This window comes from Xiphias gladius, chromosome 3 (assembly GCF_016859285.1).
Source record: "Xiphias gladius isolate SHS-SW01 ecotype Sanya breed wild chromosome 3, ASM1685928v1, whole genome shotgun sequence".
In the NCBI taxonomy this organism is placed as follows: Eukaryota; Metazoa; Chordata; class Actinopteri; order Istiophoriformes; family Xiphiidae; genus Xiphias; species Xiphias gladius.
The window spans coordinates 1,928,086-1,949,028 of NC_053402.1; the positions used below are offsets into that span (position 1 = coordinate 1,928,086).

General features: G+C 42.7%; 1 protein-coding gene across 2 annotated transcripts; it reads right to left on the bottom strand.

The window, feature by feature from the left end:
- Window positions 1-1,628: 1,628 nt before the first annotated feature.
- On the bottom strand, window positions 1,629-15,429 carry yipf2 (Yip1 domain family, member 2). 2 transcript variants are annotated; one of them, XM_040123895.1, is made up of 9 exons: window positions 15,137-15,429; window positions 14,803-14,868; window positions 13,571-13,725; window positions 13,392-13,472; window positions 13,108-13,195; window positions 9,922-10,038; window positions 9,659-9,825; window positions 3,495-3,677; window positions 1,629-3,412 (listed from the first exon to the last, which is right to left on the bottom strand). In XM_040123895.1, exons 2-9 carry the CDS (start codon window positions 14,831-14,833, stop codon window positions 3,323-3,325), a joined length of 912 nt encoding a protein of 303 aa, XP_039979829.1. In that variant the 5' UTR covers window positions 14,834-14,868; window positions 15,137-15,429; the 3' UTR covers window positions 1,629-3,322. The 2 variants fall into 2 exon arrangements, with proteins under 2 accessions (XP_039979829.1, XP_039979830.1); XM_040123896.1 differs by having other exon boundaries at window positions 15,042-15,429.
- Window positions 15,430-20,943: the final 5,514 nt, after the last annotated feature.

A 20,943-nucleotide genomic window follows, 5' to 3' on the forward strand; every position in this document is an offset into this window, starting at 1 on the left:
TTTCAGAGGCTCAAAAGTAATTGGACAATTGATTGACAATCAGTTTCATGGCCAGGTGTGGCCTGTTCCCTTGTTATTTCATGACAAAGACATGTCGATGCAAATGAAGGAGGCCGTCATTAGGCTGAAAAAACTAATCAAACCTATCAGACAGATGGCAGAAACGTTAGGACTGGCTGAATCGACAATTCGGTTCATTCTCAAAAAGAAGAAATGCCGTGGTGAGCTCAGCAGCACCAAAAGGCCCAAAGATCACAGAACAAAACTAAAGAGGATGATTGCAGAATTCTTTCCTTGGTGAAGAAAAACCCTTCACAACATCTGGCCAGGTCAAGAACACTCTGGAGGAGTTAGGTGTATCATTGTCAAAGTCTACAATCAACAGATCACAAGGTGCAAACCACTGGTAACACTCAAGAACAGAAAGGCCAGATTAGACTTTTTCAGAAAACATCTAAAAATGCCTCCCTAGTTATTGAAGAAGATTCTTTGGACAGAGGAAACCCAGATTAACTTGTACCAGAATGATGGGAAGAGAAGAGTATGGAGAAGGAACGGAACAGATCGTGAGCCAAAGCCACGACATCATCTGTCAAACATGGTGGAGGCAGTGTTATGGCTGCCAACTGAAATGGGCCACTGCTGTTTATTTATAATGTGACTGCTGACAGAAGTAGCAGGATGAATTCTGAAGTGTATAGGACTAAACTGTCTGCTCAAATTCAGCCAAATGCTGCAGGAATGATAGGATGGTGCTTGACAGTACAGATGGATAATGAACCAAAACATACTGCGAAAGCAACCTGAGACCTTCTCAAGGCAGAGAAATCGAAAATTCTTCAATGGCCAAGACAGTCACCTGACCTCAACCCAAGTGAGCAGGCTTTACTCACTGAAAAGAAAAAAAATGCGGGCAGAAAGAGCCACAAACAAGCAGCAACTGAAGGGGGCTGCACTAAAGACTTGACAAAGTGTCTCAACGGAGGAAACTCAGCATCTGATGTCCATTGGTTCCAGACTTCAGGCAGTCATTGACTGCAAAGGATTTTCATCCAAGAATTAAAAATAATCACTATATTGATGATTATGTTGGTTTGTCCAATTACTTTTGAGCCTCTGAAAATGAGTGAATATGTATAAAAATGGCTGTAATTCCTAAACGGTTAATGTGATATTTTTGTTAAACCCCTTGAATTAAAGCTGAAACACTACACTTCAATCACATCTGGATGGTTTCATTTCAAATCCATTGTGGTGGTGTACAGAGGCAAAATTAAGATCGTGTCACTGTCCAAATACTTATGGACCCAAGGCAAAACAGCTCTAATTCGGACCCGCTTACCTCTACCTGGGATTTATTAGACCCATGTGTAATTCAAGACAATTATGGCAGTTTAAGTACCTTACTAATGTAGCTTGATTAGCATTTTAGAAAGCAACTCCAACATGCAGACCACAACTTCTCAAATTTATCATAAATTAAGCAGCTTCACCTTTCACACAGGAATTTTAAACAATGTCAAAATGATTTTCAACCTTGGCTTCTGTGCTGGAAATCATACAAGCACCACCATGGAGCCACAATGGCATGCACTGTTATCAATAACTGTGACCAGTACTGTCAGCAATTACAGACAACAAGAACAGAAGCTGTTTATTAACAAAAAACCCTAAACAGCATCAAAGTTATGCAGTCATAAGCCTTTCCCTTAATTTACATTAAATCAACTATGCAAATAATGTAACTGAGTTCATTTTGTAAATGAAGGTTAAGAGGGTGGAGAAGCGATGTGGTGCATCAACAGGAGTTCTCTCCGGTCACTGTTCATTGAAACACTTTCATTACACCACACGACAGTCTGGAGTAGCTTCCTTCTCTACATCTGTGACTGAGGCAAGCTGCTTTATGGGAACACATTCACAGGATACAACAGTTATGTTAGGTCTTCATTTTGCAGTATTTGCTGAAAGCTGTTGCTTCTGGGAGAGAGCCCTCTTTTACGACATTCAAATGGGAGTCTGAGGTGAAATTAGGAGAAGGTTTCACTTAGTGCTGAAATGATTAGTCAAGTAATAAATAAATAGGTAGAGAAAAAATTATGACATTTATCAAGGAACAAGACTAAGAGCCTACAGTCATACTAACAGCTCTGTGAGAATGTCCTAAGGCTCACAAAGTCCATTCTAACATAAAAGACAGAAAATGACTGTTAACATGCTGATGTTTAGCAGGTGTAGTGTTTACCATGTTCACTTACTAACCTTTGCTAATTAGCCCTAAACACAAGGTACAGGTGAGGCCGAAGTGTTTGGACGTTTTAGCCAATGACGAGAGCTCCGCGGATCACCGAAGAACTGACGTTCTGCAACAAGTATCGTGGCATTGGCGAGGCATCTGCTAGCCTCGTAGTCACATTCGCTGCTTTTTCTATTTCAAATTTGGAGCAGTTTAATTAGTTGAATGGACTGGATTGCTGTTAATACTCTGTTTTATTCACATGGAATTGCCTGTGTTGTTGGCTTTGCAGCCATTTTGCCAGCTCTGGTTAATGATGCTTCCATGGTTCGTTGGGAGACAACGTTGCTGTCACAAACTCCCAACATCTGAGACAGAGTGAAGTGTAATTTCTCCCCGCTCAGTTCCCTGTCATTACGGTTTGAACAATATGACGTGAAGGTGTGAGTGATAAAATGTATCATGGCTAATTCCATTTAGCTGCTTCAGTTTCAGGGTCCTGGAGATGCGCATGCTGGTTCACTGTCACACTGGCATCGCTTACTGGGACAGTTGATTAGAACAGAGCAGGGGTAACAAAGAATTGATGAAACTAACTTGTACTCCAGTGATGCCACAGTTTATTTCTCTAAGTTTAAGAATTCCATTGTTGTCCATGTGATGTGTCATAAGAAGGGACGATTAGGGATTGTTTGCTTTAGTAATCTTACAGTTTTTCTCTTGTCTTGATGAGTCACGGTTGATCCTCTCTTGTTTCTAACTGGTGTTTCAGGGAGTTAAGGGAGTCATTCTCAACAATTTGGATGCTGCCCAACCTGAAACATCAGTTATTGCAGTGAACAACTGTTACTTCAGTTACAGCAGAACCGCCCTCAGGATAAATTAGACAAACAACCACACACACACACACACACACACACACACACACCCATCCCAGCACATAAGGGGAGCATACAACAAGTCACAACAGCAATATTCAACACTGCCTCACGCAGCCTGCCTGAACATGGTTTTATATCCGCCTGTGTTCCAGGCATAACAGCCTTCATTTTCTCTCCTCCTGCCAACACTCCTTCCTTCCCTTGGTCAGTGGGGTTTGGTGGCCAGTGTTATGTGAATCGAGGGGGGCGTGGGCGCTGGTGTTGGTACATGGACTGCTGTCTGGAAGAAGTACAGCTGAAAGAAAGGAGGAAATTAATTATGTGGTCAAAGTTAACTGCACAACTGATATGAGGCGACGCTCACGTAGCTCACTAACCTTACAGCCTATTGCCAGCAGCGTGTGCAAAACCACTATGGTCACAACTGTAGCCACAGCCATCACCTTGGTGTCGTCACGGACAACAGGCCAGAAGGTGAGGACCAGGACTGAGCCGGAGATCACCATGGCAACCAGGATCAGTGTCCAGCGCAACCACTCGAATGGGATGATCCACAAAACCTGGGGATGACAGGGTTTACACGTCTGAGGGTGTTTCACACCGACCACGCCACACACAACCTGTTTGTTTCGGTTACAACAAACTCAGGTGCGTTTGCCTGGTTAGCGAGGTTCGTGTGGGCAGGTGAGAAAGCTGTGGATCGGACTGTGGCGTAGCCTAAACAACCGAGATGAGACTGTTTGAAAAGAGGGTCTTGGTCCCTTTATGGTGTGTTTTGTTTGTGGTCTGAAAGCAAACAAACCATCTACTGGTCATGAACTTTTCAGGAATAATAATTAAAATAAAATAACTATCATCATTATTATTATTATTATCATTAATAATAATAAAAATAAACTTTGCTTATATAGCCCTTTTCTTTACAATGGTACAAAGTGCTTTAAAAAAGAAAACAGATAAAGGCAAGGAAGAAACATGAGCACAGAGGAAGTAAAAAACAATAAAATGAATGAGATCACACAAATAGGAAAAAAACAGTATAAATAAAATCCTGTGTCACACAGTTCCGAGGCTTTCACAAAGAGAAAAGTTTTAAGAAGAGAGTTAAAAGAAGCTAAAGATTTGGCGTGTCTGAGTCCAGTAGGCAGAGAATTCCATTGTATGGGGGCTCTAATAGCAAAAGCCCAGTCACCTTTTGTCACTAACTGTGAACTGGGAGTAACCAGCAGGGCCCCACCCGCGGATCTCAATGATCGAGAGGGCACATAGCAGGTCACTAAATCAGAGAGGCATTTAGGAGTGAGCCATATAAGGCCTTGAAAGTGAGTAATAAACTTTTAAAATCAATTTGAAATCTAACAGGGAGCCAGTGTAGGGAGGCAAGCACAGGGGTGATCGGATCACGTCTCTTTTCCCCGGTAAGGAGCCGAGCAGCAGTGTTTTGTACCAGCTGGAGACGGGGGAGGGAGCCCGGGCTGATACGCGGCATTGCAATAGTCAAGTCGAGAAGAGCTAAAAGCTTGAACAACTTTCTGTAAATCATCAGTTGAAAACAATGACCCAATTTTAGAAATTATCTTGAGCTGGAAAAAACAAGACTGAACTAAATTTTTGACTTTTTTGTCAAAACAGAGGTTAGTATCAGATATTGCCCCTAAATTCCAGGAAGTGATCTTACAATCAATTTGAATACGCAATGTACAGTACATCTATACATGTAGAGATGTTTACACACACATACACATATATAAACACACACACACACATATATATATACACACACATTTATAAAAAAAACAGTTCTATCAACGTATTTTATGCACATTTTGATGTATCACATTGGAAAAACTGAACTGCTTCATCCAGTTTTTATGCGCCTTTGAGGTGGGCTTTTGCCTTTTCTGCGTGTAATGTGAGATGGAAACACCTTTTCTGAAGAAGTTCTGACGTAGCGAACATCTAACTGACATGACTGATCAGCTGTTTCCACTTCTAGAGAAGTCTCCGGAGAGCATGAAACATGGCCTATACTGGCTGACATTAAAGAATCATTACAACTTGCCCTGTTGAGAAAAAATCCTGAAGCCCTCTCTCCATTTTTCTCTCGTAGATGGCCAGGGCGACTCGTTCCCTTTCTTCTTCTTTCAGGTTTTTTCGGAGGTTGGCAAACAACTTGTTTTTCTCTTCGGATCACGACTTCTACTTTTACTCTGTTTATTACAGCCGCGCTAATGTGGCCTATACTTCCACCTTCTGACAACACTAAGCAGCCTGGTTTATTCGCTCCAAACCAGTTGATGGAAACGCGCCTGATTTGAATTCTCAAGCTTATTTCTTCAGCTATTTAAAGGAGCCAGTGAGGCCCAGTGCTTAAAGGGCTGTGCCTCTACTCGTAGAATCTAGAGTCACAATTCATAACTAACGTTCCATTTCGTATAGGCTTTGTCCTTCAAGGCTATGTCTAGTGGGTTAAAGGCGAAGCAGAATATAGTCCATGTCTCACTGGTTCCGTCTGCTACCACAAGCAAAAACACTACTTCAATAAACAAATCAATAACCACTCCATGCCCAGCCACTGCATCATTGCACCACAAGGCCCCTTATGCGCCTGAATGGCACAGCATAGTAGAATGAAAAACATTCTCTCTGATGTGGCGAAGGCTGGGAAACAGCAAAGCCTACTGCTGCGAGAAAGTGGAGACAAAGGTAACTCATTACAACAGTCCAGCGAGAAGCAGAGTGGGAAGACAGGTGTCTCTCCATATGACTACGGGCAGGAGGGAGACTGCACATCCAAAAACATAAAATATTAATCACTCTGTCAGAACTTTGAGTAAAGAGTGAGTCAGAGAAATGGGAGAAACCCCGCAGATAAAAATGGATGAAAGATCAGGGGGAAGACCAAGAACCTACAGCACAAGTGCCTTCCACTGTCATTCCTCCGTGCAAAGCCATGGAGGATGAAATTCCTCTTGTGAAGAGAGCCCTGACACTCTCCACGGGATCCATCTCAGAGGAGAGATATGTCACAGCCAGTGTGACAGGCGCTGTGCAGACAGAGGAAGCGCCTGACATTGCTCTCCGTGGTGCACAAACAGGCGCTGGGAGCGGTGCAATGCAGCTGTGCGTGAAACATAGCAAGACAGTACGTGCACTGGGCAGAGGAGATGAGACGTGGCTTCCGCCTCAGAGTTGTGAGGAGGAGGAAAGAATCCATCTATCCATCCAAAGTTATCACTCTCAATCTGAAGGAGCTGGTGATGCTTTTAGCTGTAAAAGTTAGGTTCCCCTTGGACCCTGAGACATGAACGGGCCTCAGAGATGGCAAATAAATCACTGACTCTCCTTGCAGACATCAGAGACAACAGCAGAGCCCTTTTGGCAGAAAGAAATTTACACAAAACCCGATCCAGAGGTTCAAACGGGGCTTTAACCAGCACAGATAAAACCAGCGCTAAATCCCACTGAGGGGCAAGAGCACGTGACACTGGCCTGTGTCTCCGTACACCTTTTAGAAAACATGTCATCAGAGGGTGACCAAACACCAGACTGTCACCGAAGCCCTTGCGAAAGGATGAAATGGCAGCAGCAAATGTTTTAACCGTGCTGAAGGCCAAATCCCGATCCACCACCACTGACCACGACTTTCTGTATAGTGAACGACCTGCTCTACCTCCTGAGCCACAATCACAGTGGGTCCACACACAGCAGCACTGAAAAGCTGCCCATTTGACATTGTAAGACGCTCTGGTAGACACGGCTCTTGTGCCCTGATAGTGCGCACGACATCCTGAAAGACGCCCAGCTTCTATAAGTGTGCCCGTTCAGCAGCCAAACCCTGAGGCGCTGGCCCATCACCTGGTAATTCCTAATTGCTGCTTCCGCATGGCAGAGCGTCTGTGCGCCACAGACGTTCCGAGGGATGGTCTGTTAACAGCCGTGGCAGGCCCAAAAACCATGAAGTGCCAGTGCGCTCTGAGCTATTAGGATTGCTGACAGCCCCTCTTGCTGCACACATTCCAGGAACCGATGGATCAGCGGGACACATGGGAAAGCATAGAAGGGCATCCTGGGCCATGGCTGGTGCGCAAACTCATCCAGTGGAGGACTGTCCTGTATGCTCAGTGAGAACCAGAGAGCACACTGCACGTGTGCCAAACAAATCGACGTCTGCTTTGCTGAACCTCTTCCGAATTTGGAGGACCAGTAAAGGACCCCCCTTGACATAATGTCCGCCCTTCTGTTCAGTATGCTGGAATTGTACACTGCTCTGATGGAGAGTAAGTGTGTGTGCGCCTAGCACACCGGCTGTCTGGTGAAGTTCAACAACTGCGCTGAGCACACTCCTCCCTGGTAATTTATGTAAGCTCTGCCCAGATGCTCTCCCTCTCATAGAATCTGAGGATTTTTCCAGAGGGCCAAAATCAGGGCAAACTGTGAGGGGAATCATACATCTCCGCTGAAGCACGGGTTCGATGTGCAGGTGAATGAACCATCTCTGTAGCCATCTCATGTGGAGCAGATGCAGGGGAACCACATGTCCCACTGACATCATGCTAAGCTGCATGACAGAGAGAGTTGTCACAACATTGTAAGGTGACTGTGACACGGCGGAGAAGAGCCGTCAGCGTCTCAGCTCTTGGCTGCAAAAGCCGCGCTCCCATGGCAGCTGAATTTAATTCCACCCCCAGCTAGACAATGAGCTGGGAGGGCAGAGGGGAGCCGTCTTTCCAGTTCATGGCAAAGCCCAGGTTTGACAGATGTGTTACCGGTTTCCTTGTCTGTAATGCCGCTTCCTCACTGGGGCGAGCCAGCAAAAGCGGGTGGTCCAGGTAAAACATCACTCTCATACCCATCCTGCACAATGGCTGCAGAGCTGCCTCCACACACTTTGAAAATGTTGTGGAGCCATGGAATAACTTAATGGCAGGAGGTCATAGTGTTACAGAGTCCTCTGAAACAAGAAGCGCAGGAATTTCCTGTGTTTCTGGGATGGTGGAGATATGTAGCACATTCCAGCACCTGTCTAATTGTCATCATGTGAGAGGGTCTTTCCATTATCAGTTTGTTGACCAGCGATAAATCGGGTATGGGTCTCAATCTGCCCGTCTTTTTTGGAACCAGGAATAACGGTAGTAAAATCCCCCGTTTTGGAAGGGAGGGCCCAAAAAGGTGACACTGAGGAGCGGTCAGATACAAAATCACAAAGAGTGAGGAGAGGAGACTCTGCACGCAGACAGAGGTGTGAGCGTGCTGTCCACACCAGGCGCAATGGTGGCCATTGTGGGCTCATCATCACACTTATCATGAGAAAAAACGTGTACGGGGAAAACTGTGTGTGACGGAGGAGGGGAGGGAAGCCCTGCTCTGTGAATCCCTCAACCTTGGTGATGGGAGCATACGTATGTGGAGACCGGAGCTTTCAGCTTCCCCGGCTCAGCCATTGCCACCGACTGGTACGGTATGATGGGCAGGAAACGGAGCCAGACAGGGTTGCGTTGGGCCGTCTGGGCTCAAGCAAAGTTGTGTGTCGTGTCATCTGGGGGAGATGGAGCCCGTGCTGGCGGGACAGTCAGGTTCTTTTAGGCAGCTGGCATCTCGATAGACCCCAGGGAGACCTTGGTGTGTACCCGGCCGGTTGTCGTCAAGAGGGGGAGAGCTCTGGCCTGAGGCAAGACTCACAGCGGGCTTGCAGATCGAAGCTCATGATGTACCCTGTCTGGCACGCTGAACACACTCGAATGCTGCTGGATGAAGACATCTCTCTTCCTCTCCTCATAGCTTTCCAGATACTGCATGTCACTTGTCGCTAAGAAAAAAAATGGGAGCTGACTGTCTGGTCTGAGAGTAATTTATATCTAGGTGAGACCGAGGGGAGTCCCACTCATGGAGGTGGAAGTGGACTAAAATTTTTTAGTGCTGCATGTGGGATAATGCAACTCAGTTGCATGATGTATTGTAAATTGCTCTCGCAGCTCAATTTTTGTGGAGCCAGTCACACTACATAACTATTTCACTAAGGTTAAAAGTTCTTTCGTGACCTTGGAAACAGCAGCTCGGAAAACAATCTTACGATGAGGTCCATTTAGTAGCTGTTCTGGAGCTTCTCAGTCATATCACTTACTCCTGGTTGTCACAGAATTGTAGATTCAAATCAAATTTCCATTTTATTTGAACATTTAAATGGCTTGGATGAAGAGGAGAGAAAGTGGCAAAAAAAATGGAGGGAAAGAATGAGCTGTGTTTATGTTCTTTCCTTCAATCACAGGAGGAGAAGCATTTCTTGATCATAAAATATGTTAATGACATTTGTGACTGCATTTATCCATCTCTACTGGAAGAAAATAAACCCCTGTTCTGATCATGCTTTAAACAAGGTGGAGAGATGGCATGGTGTTGGGATAATCATCAACACTCATGTAATTTTTACACTGAAGATTAAGCAAAAACACATGGTGCTTGATATTACAATAGTTTCTGTTTCTGTGTGTATTATGACCCTGACACTCAGTAAACCTTTCAGAAAGGCAGATGTACTCACTGAAGTGGGAATATAGATGAAGAGGGAGTAGCCATAGACACACACTGTCTCCAGGAAGGAATAGCCTCCAATCTGCCTCTCAGTGCCTTGCCGCCAGGTCAGGAAACCCCATAAACCAATTGGCACCAGCCAGGCGTACATGAAGATCACTACCGCAGCTATCGTTACTGCAAGCAAAAAGCAGGAAACAGAAACAGACTCAGCCTGACTCACTAAAAGCACACAAAAAAACACAATGAATTCACGCTGACCATAGAACTGACCTCTGTGGAACTGTGGTCTATAGTGGTAGGCAGGGTTTCCCATCTCGCTGAGGAAGGTGGACAAGTTCCCACTTATCGCTACTGAGAACACCAGTGTCACACAGATCCAAAATGGACCTACGCTCACACAAACACACACGCACACACACGCACGCACACTTATATTAGCATTAATGAGGACTTTCACTGACTGCTTTCATTCCCTACAGCCTGAAGTCCTAAAATCAGATTTAGGTAAGACACAATAAAATGTCCTCAGTTTGAATGATTTTTGACTAGACCAAAACAGCGGGGCCTGCTCTATAAAAGCATATGCCGCTAACCGACCGACTGACTGACTGACTGACTGAGTGCATGCGTGAGTGATACCATCACCATTGGTTGGCTGGCCGAACATTAGAGTTTCCCCACTGACCACTGCTCTTTCAAAACTAATTGGCACAAACAGTTTCTATTGCTTCATCAGGGAGGAGTTTACAGGCAGTGTTGCCAATTTAACCTTTGTCACATGATTTACCGACTTTTCCCACCCCTTTAACATCTTTTTTTTTTTCCCCTCAAAAAAGCACCTAGCAACAACTTTTTGGACAAGCCTTAGCTATTTTCCGTTGAAGAGAATTGCCAGTATTGCCCCGCAGTAAGCAGCAGAGAGACAGAGCAGTACTTTGTTACCCAGATGGAGGCTGTGCGCTGTGTGAGAGACAAAAAATGAAACATATTCAGTCGCTCCTAACTTTCTCTCTGAGTGATTATTTTCAATGTAAATAAGGCAGAAATCACAGCACGGCCATCGTCTTTAACTCATGTGTCTGGTGATTATGTCAGACGACGTCATGGTTATAAAACCAGGATTTTAGCAGCAGAGCAGCAGCTTTCAAATGTCTGAAATGACTGCTGGTTAACATGTCGTCTTAATGGGCCGCGTTTCAGTCACTATTTCATACTTATTCCGTCGTCTGACAACAGAAACAGAAGAAAATGTAAATGAGAACAGGTTTATTGTGAATTCAGCTGCATTAAACTACTGTATATGTGATCACAGAGAGTAGGAGAGAAGCTAATGGATAAAGGGCTGAAACCGGGTGACACTTGGCAGAATGCAAATACGACAGGATGTCAAGAATGTATTGCAAGTTTTCAAGTAGGCTTTAGTTACTTTCCATTGAAAGTAGTTTACAGCAGTTCCATAACAGTCGTCAACTACGTCCTCAATTTCACGTTGACATACACGTTCCAGCCATATACTAAGTTTTGACCTAGTCTTGTTTTCAGTCTATTATAATAAGGATATTGGGTCTAGTATTGAACATCAGGAATTGAATTACTGTTATTTCCTGTGAATTCTTGCCAAAATCGACAACTCAGCATCTGTGTACCTGAGTGTTGCCATTCTGAAAACTTCTCTAAACCTCATTAATGCAGTCACACAATGCCACGCAGGCGGTTCAACAAGCTGTTTAATCAGACATGCAGGCTTCCATCCTGAGGAATCAAAACAGCATGCTAACATTGTGGCATGCAACAGTATTTCTTTCCCTGTCACTGTACACAGTAGTAGTGCCAGATCAGCACTAGAAAGACGCTCATATACTCTCATATAACAACTCAGATGTATTAAAACTGATAAGACAACGTGTTAAAAAACAGAGGTTCAAGCAACTGTGTATAGTTGGCGTTTTGTTTTTTCCATCTACAAGAAAGCTTTTAAGAGCGACTGTTGTTCTACTAAAGAATTTGCACATCATCGATCATATATGAAAATTAGAATAAACACAATTTTATCTTTATGGTAAGAAATCCCGTTGTTCCCAAGAAAACTCTGATATACAGTGGCAAGAAAAAATATGTGAATCCTTTGGAATCACCTGGTTTTCTGCATTAATTGGTCATAAAATGTGATCCGATCTTCATCCAAGTTACATGTGTAGACAAAACCAATGTGTTTACACTAATCACACAATAACATGCTTAACTACAACAGAATCCAATCTGTTGTAGATTTAGTTCAGTGTTTCAGGTGACTGTCCTGCTGCATCACCCGACTTCTACTGAGCTTCAAATAGCGGACAGCCACCCTGACATTATCCTGTTACATATGTGGGTATGCAATACCCCTTCTGCGCCATACAGTATCTAGTGCTGCATGTTCTTCTCTAACAATAAAACCTCGGTCAACAGTCCACACAAAATTTTTCCAGTAGTGTTGTGGAGAGTTAAGTTGCACTTTGGCAAACTTTTTTGGGGAGCAGTGACATTCAACCACGCACCATGATTTCCATATGGTAGACTCATCAACTGAGATGTTCAGCAGCTCAACTGATCCCTTTAAGCCTTTAGATGTTGATGTTCCTTTTTTTTTTTTTTTTAACCTCACTGAAAATTCTGCAATGTGCTTTTGGACTCATCAGGCGGTTGTTGTGGTACTGAGTCCCCTGAAACAAGAAGCGGAGGAATTTCCTGTGTTTTGGGATGATGGAGATGCTGGGCACCCACTTCTAGGGTGAGTAGCCACAGAACACAATCATCTCCATTAATAAACATTTGGTCTGACTTTGGAATGTTCAATATCTAAATCTCTTTGCGATGACCGTGTGATCCTTTCAAGCTTCGTGCAAATAAACTATTCTTGATTCTCAGTCTTCTGAGACCTCTTTTTTGTAAACCATGGTTCATATCAGTAGATGCTTCTTGTGATTCAGAAACTCAAGATGTTTGAGTGTTTTTTTTTTGTTTTTTTTTCCCCAAAGTAGCTCCAACCCACACCTCCAGTCTGGTTTCATTGACTGGACTCAGGGTTTGGTAACTCCTGACTCCAATTAGCTTTTGTTGATGTCATTAGCCATGTGGTTCACATATTTTTTCCATCCTACACTGATTGTTTGAAGGATGTATTCAGTATGGACAAGAACAATGCAATGATTTGTGTGTCATTAGTTAAAATAGATTGTGTTTGTTCATAATTGTAACTTAAATGAGGATCTGACCAAATTTTAAGACAAATTTCTGCGTAAATCCAGATAATTCCAAAGGGTTCACTTTAACTTAATATAGAAGATGGTAAAAAAACAAAAGAAAAAACAAAAGAAAAAGAAAAAGAAAAAGAAAAAGAAAAAAAAAATCACAAACATTTGCACATAAGGTCTTTAAATCAAGGGAAAATAATTGAGTATGTCTCTACTGGCTTACCATATAGATCTGGGTTAGATCTAAGGTAGTGTTTGATAAAGTTTCTTCCAGGTAATGGCAACACTGATCCCTTCACTCTGTCCAGTACCTGCATCACATGATGGAGTGTCAAAGAAAAGAACAATACAAACTATTAGGAACTGTCACAATTAAAAATTCGAATTTATGTCTCTGAACTTGGTTTATTATTATTATTTAAAAAAAAATAAATCACTTGTATCCATTGTTCAATTACAACTGCAGTTACATAAGGACTCTGTTTGTAGAGGGGGAGTGGCTCATACCTGCACGGTGTCCACATTGAAGAAAGACTCATAGTACTCAAAGGTCCAGAAGCCGCCAGTTGATTTCTTTCCTCCTAACAGCTGGAAGCAAAGACATCTCTCAGCTGCTGTCAACCCAAAACATCAGCACTCTCAACCGGTGTCGTGGTTACACAAGTTAACAAAGATCATTTACTCACCTCTGAACTCTCCTCCTGACCCTCCTCGTCCTCTGATAGGTCTAATTTCACATCCTCTCCTCCTATTCCTGCTGTAGCGGGAGTGTCTGAGCTGGACAAGCGGACTGTGGAGGCGTCTGGGTTTGCAGACAACAGCTCTGCTGCTTCCTCAAACTCTACAGACATGCAGAGGGGAAGACAGGGAGTCACTCAGTGGTAGTGGTGGTGCTACAATGGGCCCAAATCTAGGGTGTACATAAAGCACACTGTTCTACTCGAGATGAGCTTTTCCACTTAATTATTATTGGCTGATCAGGCAGAAGAATTATAACACAAACTGATTAACCTAAAGCACAAGACAAGCAATAAGCAAACTTGGAATTTGTGAAGAGAATCCTGTTATTTTTGGCCATTGCTTGCAATCAGAAGGTTGCTTTTGAACAGACAACTCATCCAAAGAATATCCGATGTTCTGAATAGAACAAAATGACATGGTCTCTTAAATTCCACTCATGTGTCCTCAGCAGCAGCAATTTAAACTGCCCCTGAGGTTTAGTCTGACTGCAGCTCTCGTGGCCTGCAGAAACAGCTAATGCCACTAGAGGTCACCGTATCCCAGGTTAACAATAAATCTGCCGCAGACCCGGGGAGCTTCTGGTTTGCCTTAATTTTGTGTCTCCTCGCTCCTGAAATTGATCTGGTCCGCCACCATGAAGGATGCCTGTGAGCATGTGGAGGCCAATGCAGGAGAAGACCATTAAAAACAAACAGCGCTGACAGGAGCAACCATGCCTCCTTTTATAATTCGGACAAATACAGTCTTTTGCATCCAAGGCATCAAAAGTCAGCACAGAGTTATTAACACCTGCATACTGACAGCTGACCCAGCTGTATCACCAGAAACAGATGTCACTGGAGATCACAGTTTAGAAGGAAGGATGTTTCATTTCACCAAAAACATGTTCCCGCAAATTTTCTATCCTTCTTCTGGCTATCTCCTTGCCTTCCCGGTGGTAGGGACCAAGATGGGAAGAAAGGACCCAAGTTGGGGAAATGTGGAGACAATTAAAACAAACCAGAAGCACCCATCGTGAGGGCAGCTGTCACAGCTCAAGTAGTTTAATTAACTGCCAACAGCTGTATCTTGTGAAAACCAGATTATCATAAAGGAGGTAATTGAAACAAAAACAGCAAATGGGCAGAAAAAACAAGAAGTGCAGCAAAGACTTATATTTAAATTTCACGATCTTTACCTTGGAATTGTAGATCATTTGGACTGGCCATTGTTTCAGTGGCCTAACAGCAACCTCATGCAAGACCTAAGAGATGATGGACACTGAGGTGAGACGTCAAGTTCACATAATGCAGCTTCCTGAAGGCTGGAAAGAGCTCATTAGTCAGTTGATATCTCTTTCCAGACCAAACATCGGTTAGTTTACTGAGCAGCTAGCTCACCTATCAGGAAGCTCTTAATAAATTAAAGTAAACATACCATAATCCACGCCATTCTCAAAAGTAATCAAGACACATAACTTTTCAATTCTGCCCATGTGTCGTGACCAGAAAAGCATGGGTGAAAACTCGCACCTGTCCGCAGAAGGATGACCCTGATGGTGATGGCGTGACAGCGGCCACACGGCTGTAACAGCTCAAACTAGCTAAGCTAGACGCACACCAGCCCTCTTGTTTCGCATTTGTTTGAGCATCTGAACGCGGCTCCGTAAATACATGACACCGCGGGCAAAATGTACGTTTTAATAAACTGAAAGCAAGTAATAAAACGCTGCTAACACTTTCACAGCTAGCGCCACTGCTCTCAGGGCAGGCAGTTCGGTTAGCCTGCCTTCCGGTACACGTCAGCTCGTAAACAAAGCTGTCACGTGAATCATATTCTGTCTTTAAAAAAAAAAACCAAACCAACCACCACCTTTTATTTGACTGTTTACCTGAATCAAAAATGCATAGAAAATCTCAAAAACTAGGAAAAGAATAGGAAGAAGAATAAAAATAAGTAAAGACAGCCCACGACAGTAATTTAAACAGTAAAAAGTCAGCAAGGATAAACCAGGGGAGATTGCTGATTTAATCAAATTAAGGGATCAAATTGAAAGACACAGACAGATTCAGTTTTCTTTAAAAGCCTTTCTTGTTAACAGTGGATTCAATAGTTTCAACATAAAGTAAGAATTCATTCAAGAAAACAGAAAATACAAAGTTTTCCTTCCACATGTGATTTATCACTAATAATATTATTACATTAAGAGAGACAATGTTTTCTCTAGATCTCCAAAATTATGGACACACCACGTTATGGTTACAAAGAAAAATCATCACACATATTAATAATAATAAAACAAGCAAGTTCTTGCCAAACTTTTCTAGAGAGAGAACAGACCCAAAGTAAATGTTATGGTATTCTAAGCTTGACTGAATGAACAATTCACATCAATACCAGGGTCATTTAATTCTGAAGTGGATGTAATCATGTTCTTCCTTTCTAAAATGTATTAAAATGAAGCTTACTGTCCAATGCACAGTCATTTGACACATTGTAAGATTTCCCAATTGACATCAAAATTACGACAAAATACATAGGCGCTAAGTTGGCAACACTGCTTGCAAACGCCAACGGCCGCTTCTCTTTTGAAAGAGCATCGGCGCATGGCGAAACTCCAACACTCGGCCGTCACGAGGCATTCAGGGGACCATTGGTGTAACTTAATCACTCACTCACTCACTCACTCACTCACTCACTCACTCACTCACTCACTCACTCACTCACTCACAGACATTTGCCTTTATAGGGTTGGCCTGGCTGTTGCTGTTCAGCCAAAAAAAGAGAGGATAGCACACATGACAGCTCGCAAGAGCTCCTGAAATCATGATAGAGGACGTGCTTGTTTATTAACCTTGGAACCCATCTGAGATTAGGGATATGGTTAGGAAAGCCTCAGATCCATTTAGTCGCCCAGATGATTATTTAACATGGGTCACACAAGTGGGTACTGTTTACAACTGAGTAGTACCTGCTGTGAAGCAATTGATAACATTGATGTATTGTACTGATTGAGTTCTGCGTAAGGAAGCATTTACTTTCCCTGAGACTAAAGAAAATGACCATGCTATGTTCTCTTTCCTCTTTCCTTGCCACTGTTGCCAAGTCCTTGCTCATGGGGGAATGTTGGGTCTCTGTAAATCTAACTATTAAGAGTCCGGTCTAGACCTGCTCTACGTGAAAAGTGCCCTGAGATGAACCTCTGCTATGATTTGGGGCTATATAAGTAAAACTGAATTGAATTGAATTGACCAATGGCCTAGAAATAAAACATTGGCTGATTGGTTAAACAATGAGGCAAAAAGTCCATTAGACTGTTCACGACAGCGCAGTGATTTTTCACAGGTTGATCAGTGTGTGCAGGAAAATTTGGAATCCTCACCAGAGTTCATTCCATGATTCATCACAATATGAGACTCAAATGTTGGAATATGCAGACAGCAGGATGAATTAACCTGTTTGAGGGATGGGACAGTTAAACATGGCTCATGTTGCACTTGGGCCCACACGTGTAGGAAAAGAGGAGATAAATGAAAAGATTCGTTCACAGTGGTCTGCACCAGGCATCACACAAATTTCACCCCCGCTAGTGAACAGATGAATGACACGTCAGCAAACGAGGAGAAAAGACAGCTCAGTGAAGCACGACCATTTGGAACCCGCATCGTGTCCCTTTGTAAATATGCAGATAGACTTTGTACATATGCCAAGTTGTCAAGGTCATAAATACTCGTTGGTAATAGGAGATATGTTCTCCAAATGGGTAGAAGCCTTCAAAGTGCACCCAGTGCAACTACGGGACTAAGTCCTCGTGAAGTATTGATGGGGAGGCCTATGTCCACAGGGGCAAGCCGCCCTTTGACACCCCACGAAACTAGTCTGTTTTGGACTGATGAATATATGACTGTATGGTGAAAGACTCATGTCAGAGGAGCGTATTCATTCATTTCAAGTGGATGATTTTGTACTAATCAAATCTCTGGGGAAAGTGTGTGAATCTCTGTCTCCTAGGAGAACGGACCATTCCAGGTGCTGCGGACAAACAGAACCGCCGGTAAGGTTGAAGGCAAAGCAGAATGGATCCATGCATCCAGGTGCAATTTGAACGCGGATGCTCTCATAATCTCAACACCGACACGGTAAACGGGTGCTGCAGAACATCACTCTGCTGTGCGTCGATGATGAACTACATCAACTGAATAAACTGCTGAAAAAAACAGCTCAAGAAAAGGCATATTGACTATGCGAGCAAACAAAATCTAAGCAATTGCTGGATATGCCGCAATCAATGCATTCCCCAGTTTTCAATCCAATCCCATTGCTAAAGCTAATTATAGACTGTTTAACTGGAACGGTCTTGCTTGTAGGCTGTGCGATTGTTCAGTCTATTTAGCCCCTGTCTCAGTTTCTGAATTAAAAAAATGTTCCTTTGTGTTCCCGCGGAGTAGGGACAGGACAGGGACAAGAATTGGGACGACGTAGTTGTCTCTCTCAAACAATGCGACAGCAGAAGTTATGTATATGGTTCATGACACAGCAAAAGGTATCAAAGAGCTACATGTTAATCATGGATTTAGCTTGGGGGGTTTCTCATATGTTTTTGGGTCATGGGGGTCCAGCATAGTTCAATTCTTAATCACTTTTACATTGTCAACGCTCCCTTTGCTTCTTCTGTGTTCCTGGCTGGTAACAGTCATTAAGCTGGTAAAAACAACTAATGTTGCAATTCAAGCACTGCAGCAAAGCTTCAAGCAGTGCTTGAATTGCTGCTGCTTTTGTTTGCTTTGCTGATACAACTATTCTTTGCTAATAATCATTTAGTTGCCCTTATGCTCAAGAAAAAACAAAACAAAAAGAAAAACATCTCTGTTATGCCTATTGTTTGTTATAGTAGCGTTTTAGTCTTTACCTATATTTCAAATATGTTCCACTCACATGCATACTTAGTTTTATGTATGGTATTAGTTACTTATGCAAACGTATGTCACATTGAATGATAGTGATTGAGATTTCATCACTTTTGTTTTGTGAGACATTTTCTATGTGGACTGTTTGATTAAGCATTATTTTGATGAAGTTTAGTTAGACAGGTTAGGTTTTAATTATTGCTTTGATTCAGTGTTTGATTGATTTAATTATTATTCATTGATTTTTTTTTTTCATTTTGATTTTGATGTTGATTTTATCTATTAACTATTAGTACATATTTAGTCCCTAGTTTTACTTAACACACATCCTTTATGTGTAGATAATACATGAATTATGATGGTTATTTTTGATTTTTAATTTGATTTCCATTTAATTTCTTTTGGATTTTACTTCTTATATATATAAATAAATAGCCGGGATAAACAGCCGGTGCCTAAAGGTCTCATGGTCATTTGGTTACCCAAGTCGTCTCTAAGTAGGACAAAAGTATTGAGATATGTAACGTGAGTCAGGTAAGAATGTGAGTTAATGTTTTGAATTAGGTTTCCAATAGAATCTTCACACATTTATGTAAGCAATGTAGTTAGAGGAAGAATAACCCTGTTTGGACATAGAGTCTGTGCCATGTGAGGATACGTGGATTCAAATACGCCTAGCCAGAGGACAGCTACAGAAATTTGTTGGCATTACGCAGTGTCAACTTGTATTGCTCATCTCTCTTCTCCTCGATGCATCGAGCATCAATAAATGCTTCTGCCTACGACATCTTGGTCTCCTGACACTTCTTCCAGCAGCTCACAAGATTTCCATCACAGTCTCAGAAATGGAAGAAGCACAGCGGGTTCTATTGCAGTTTTAGACCGGGGTATTGGGGTAGCTACTGTCAATAAGGAAGCTGTAATTGAGGTATTCTTGGATATTGAAAAAACATATGACCCTTTGGAAGGGGGGGGGGTGCTTATCAAACTCCATGATGCAGGTATTAATGGCAGAATGTTTTATTGGATTAAGGATTTCCTGTGGGAGTTGGAGTTTTTTCTGAAAGCGCTGACACTGAAAATGGTACACACCAAGGCCAGTCATTGGTCAGGTCCTCTTTACTGGAAGGATAAATGGCATCTTTTGAAAAGTCCACCAAGGTTTTGGGAAGTCTTCATTTGTGTATGATGGCACCATCTGGAGGAGAGGGGTAAATATTGGTCATTTCTTCTGTCAAACTCAAAAGGCCTTGGACCGAGTTGTTCAGTGGGCAGATCAATGGGGATTTAGGATTTCCATGTCTAAAAGAAAATTCATGATCGTTGGCTTCAAGAGAAAAATTCCTGCTTTAAATCTTTCTATCTATGAGTGTCCATTACAAAGAATCAAAGTCTTCACATTTCTGGGTGTACTGATGGATGAAAAGCTAACATGAAAAATCCGACAGATAAAATAATTTTTATGAGAAAATAAATAGCATTCTCTGTTTAGCTGGAGGAGACTGGGGAGCCGAGAGAGGCAGCTTGCTTATGATTTATCAAGCCATGATAAGATCTACTTTGGACTATGGTTGTGTTGTGTTTGGGTCAGCTGCCAAGTCTATTCTTAGCAAATTGGATCGGGCCCAGACAAAGGCCCAAAGAATTTGCCGTGGAGCTTTTAGAAAAATGCCCATTCTGGCCTTACTCGTGGAAATGAGGCGAAGCATCTTTAAGAACCAGGAGAAACAAACTGGGACTCCACTAGTGGTTTAAGTTAAGTGGCTTTAAATACAGCTCTGCAGCGAAATGTCTTCTGGAGGACTACTGAGAATTTATAGATAAGGAGAAGAAGACAAAGCAGCTTGCAGTAAACATTGGCAGTGTGATTGGGTCTGTCTGGTCTATTCCTTTTCCGGTTCCTCCCTGAACCTGAGGTAGATATATCTTTGATTGTTAAGATGTGTAATAGAAATCTTATTTGTGGTCAAGTTTACACATATGTAAATTAATTTCAGAGAGAGTAAACGCAGATTTTTGGAAATGTGGGTTTGGGATGTATGGGGTTAATCTTCAGATCCAGCAGAGCATCTGCATATCTGATCATTTGTCTGTTTTTTCAGCTGAGCTACTGGCAATTTTATGGGCCATGTGGTGGATAGAGCTGTTCAACCCCCCCTAAATGTATCATCTGTTTTGATTCTGCGGCTGCCATTTTGCCTTTGAGACATGGGACATCAGGGCCCACCCTGACCTGCTGCAGGAGGTTTTGTGCTGCTTGTGTAGGATTGAGAATGTGGGCCGTCATATGCGGCTTTTTATGGACACCTGGGCTCTCAGGGGTTGAGGGAAATGCAATTTCTGACAAACTGCCTAATGCATCTCTGCTAAGGGAAACCGTAGATCGTGAGGCCCTGTTGGGAAAATGTGAATGATTTAGCCTTTGCAAGGAA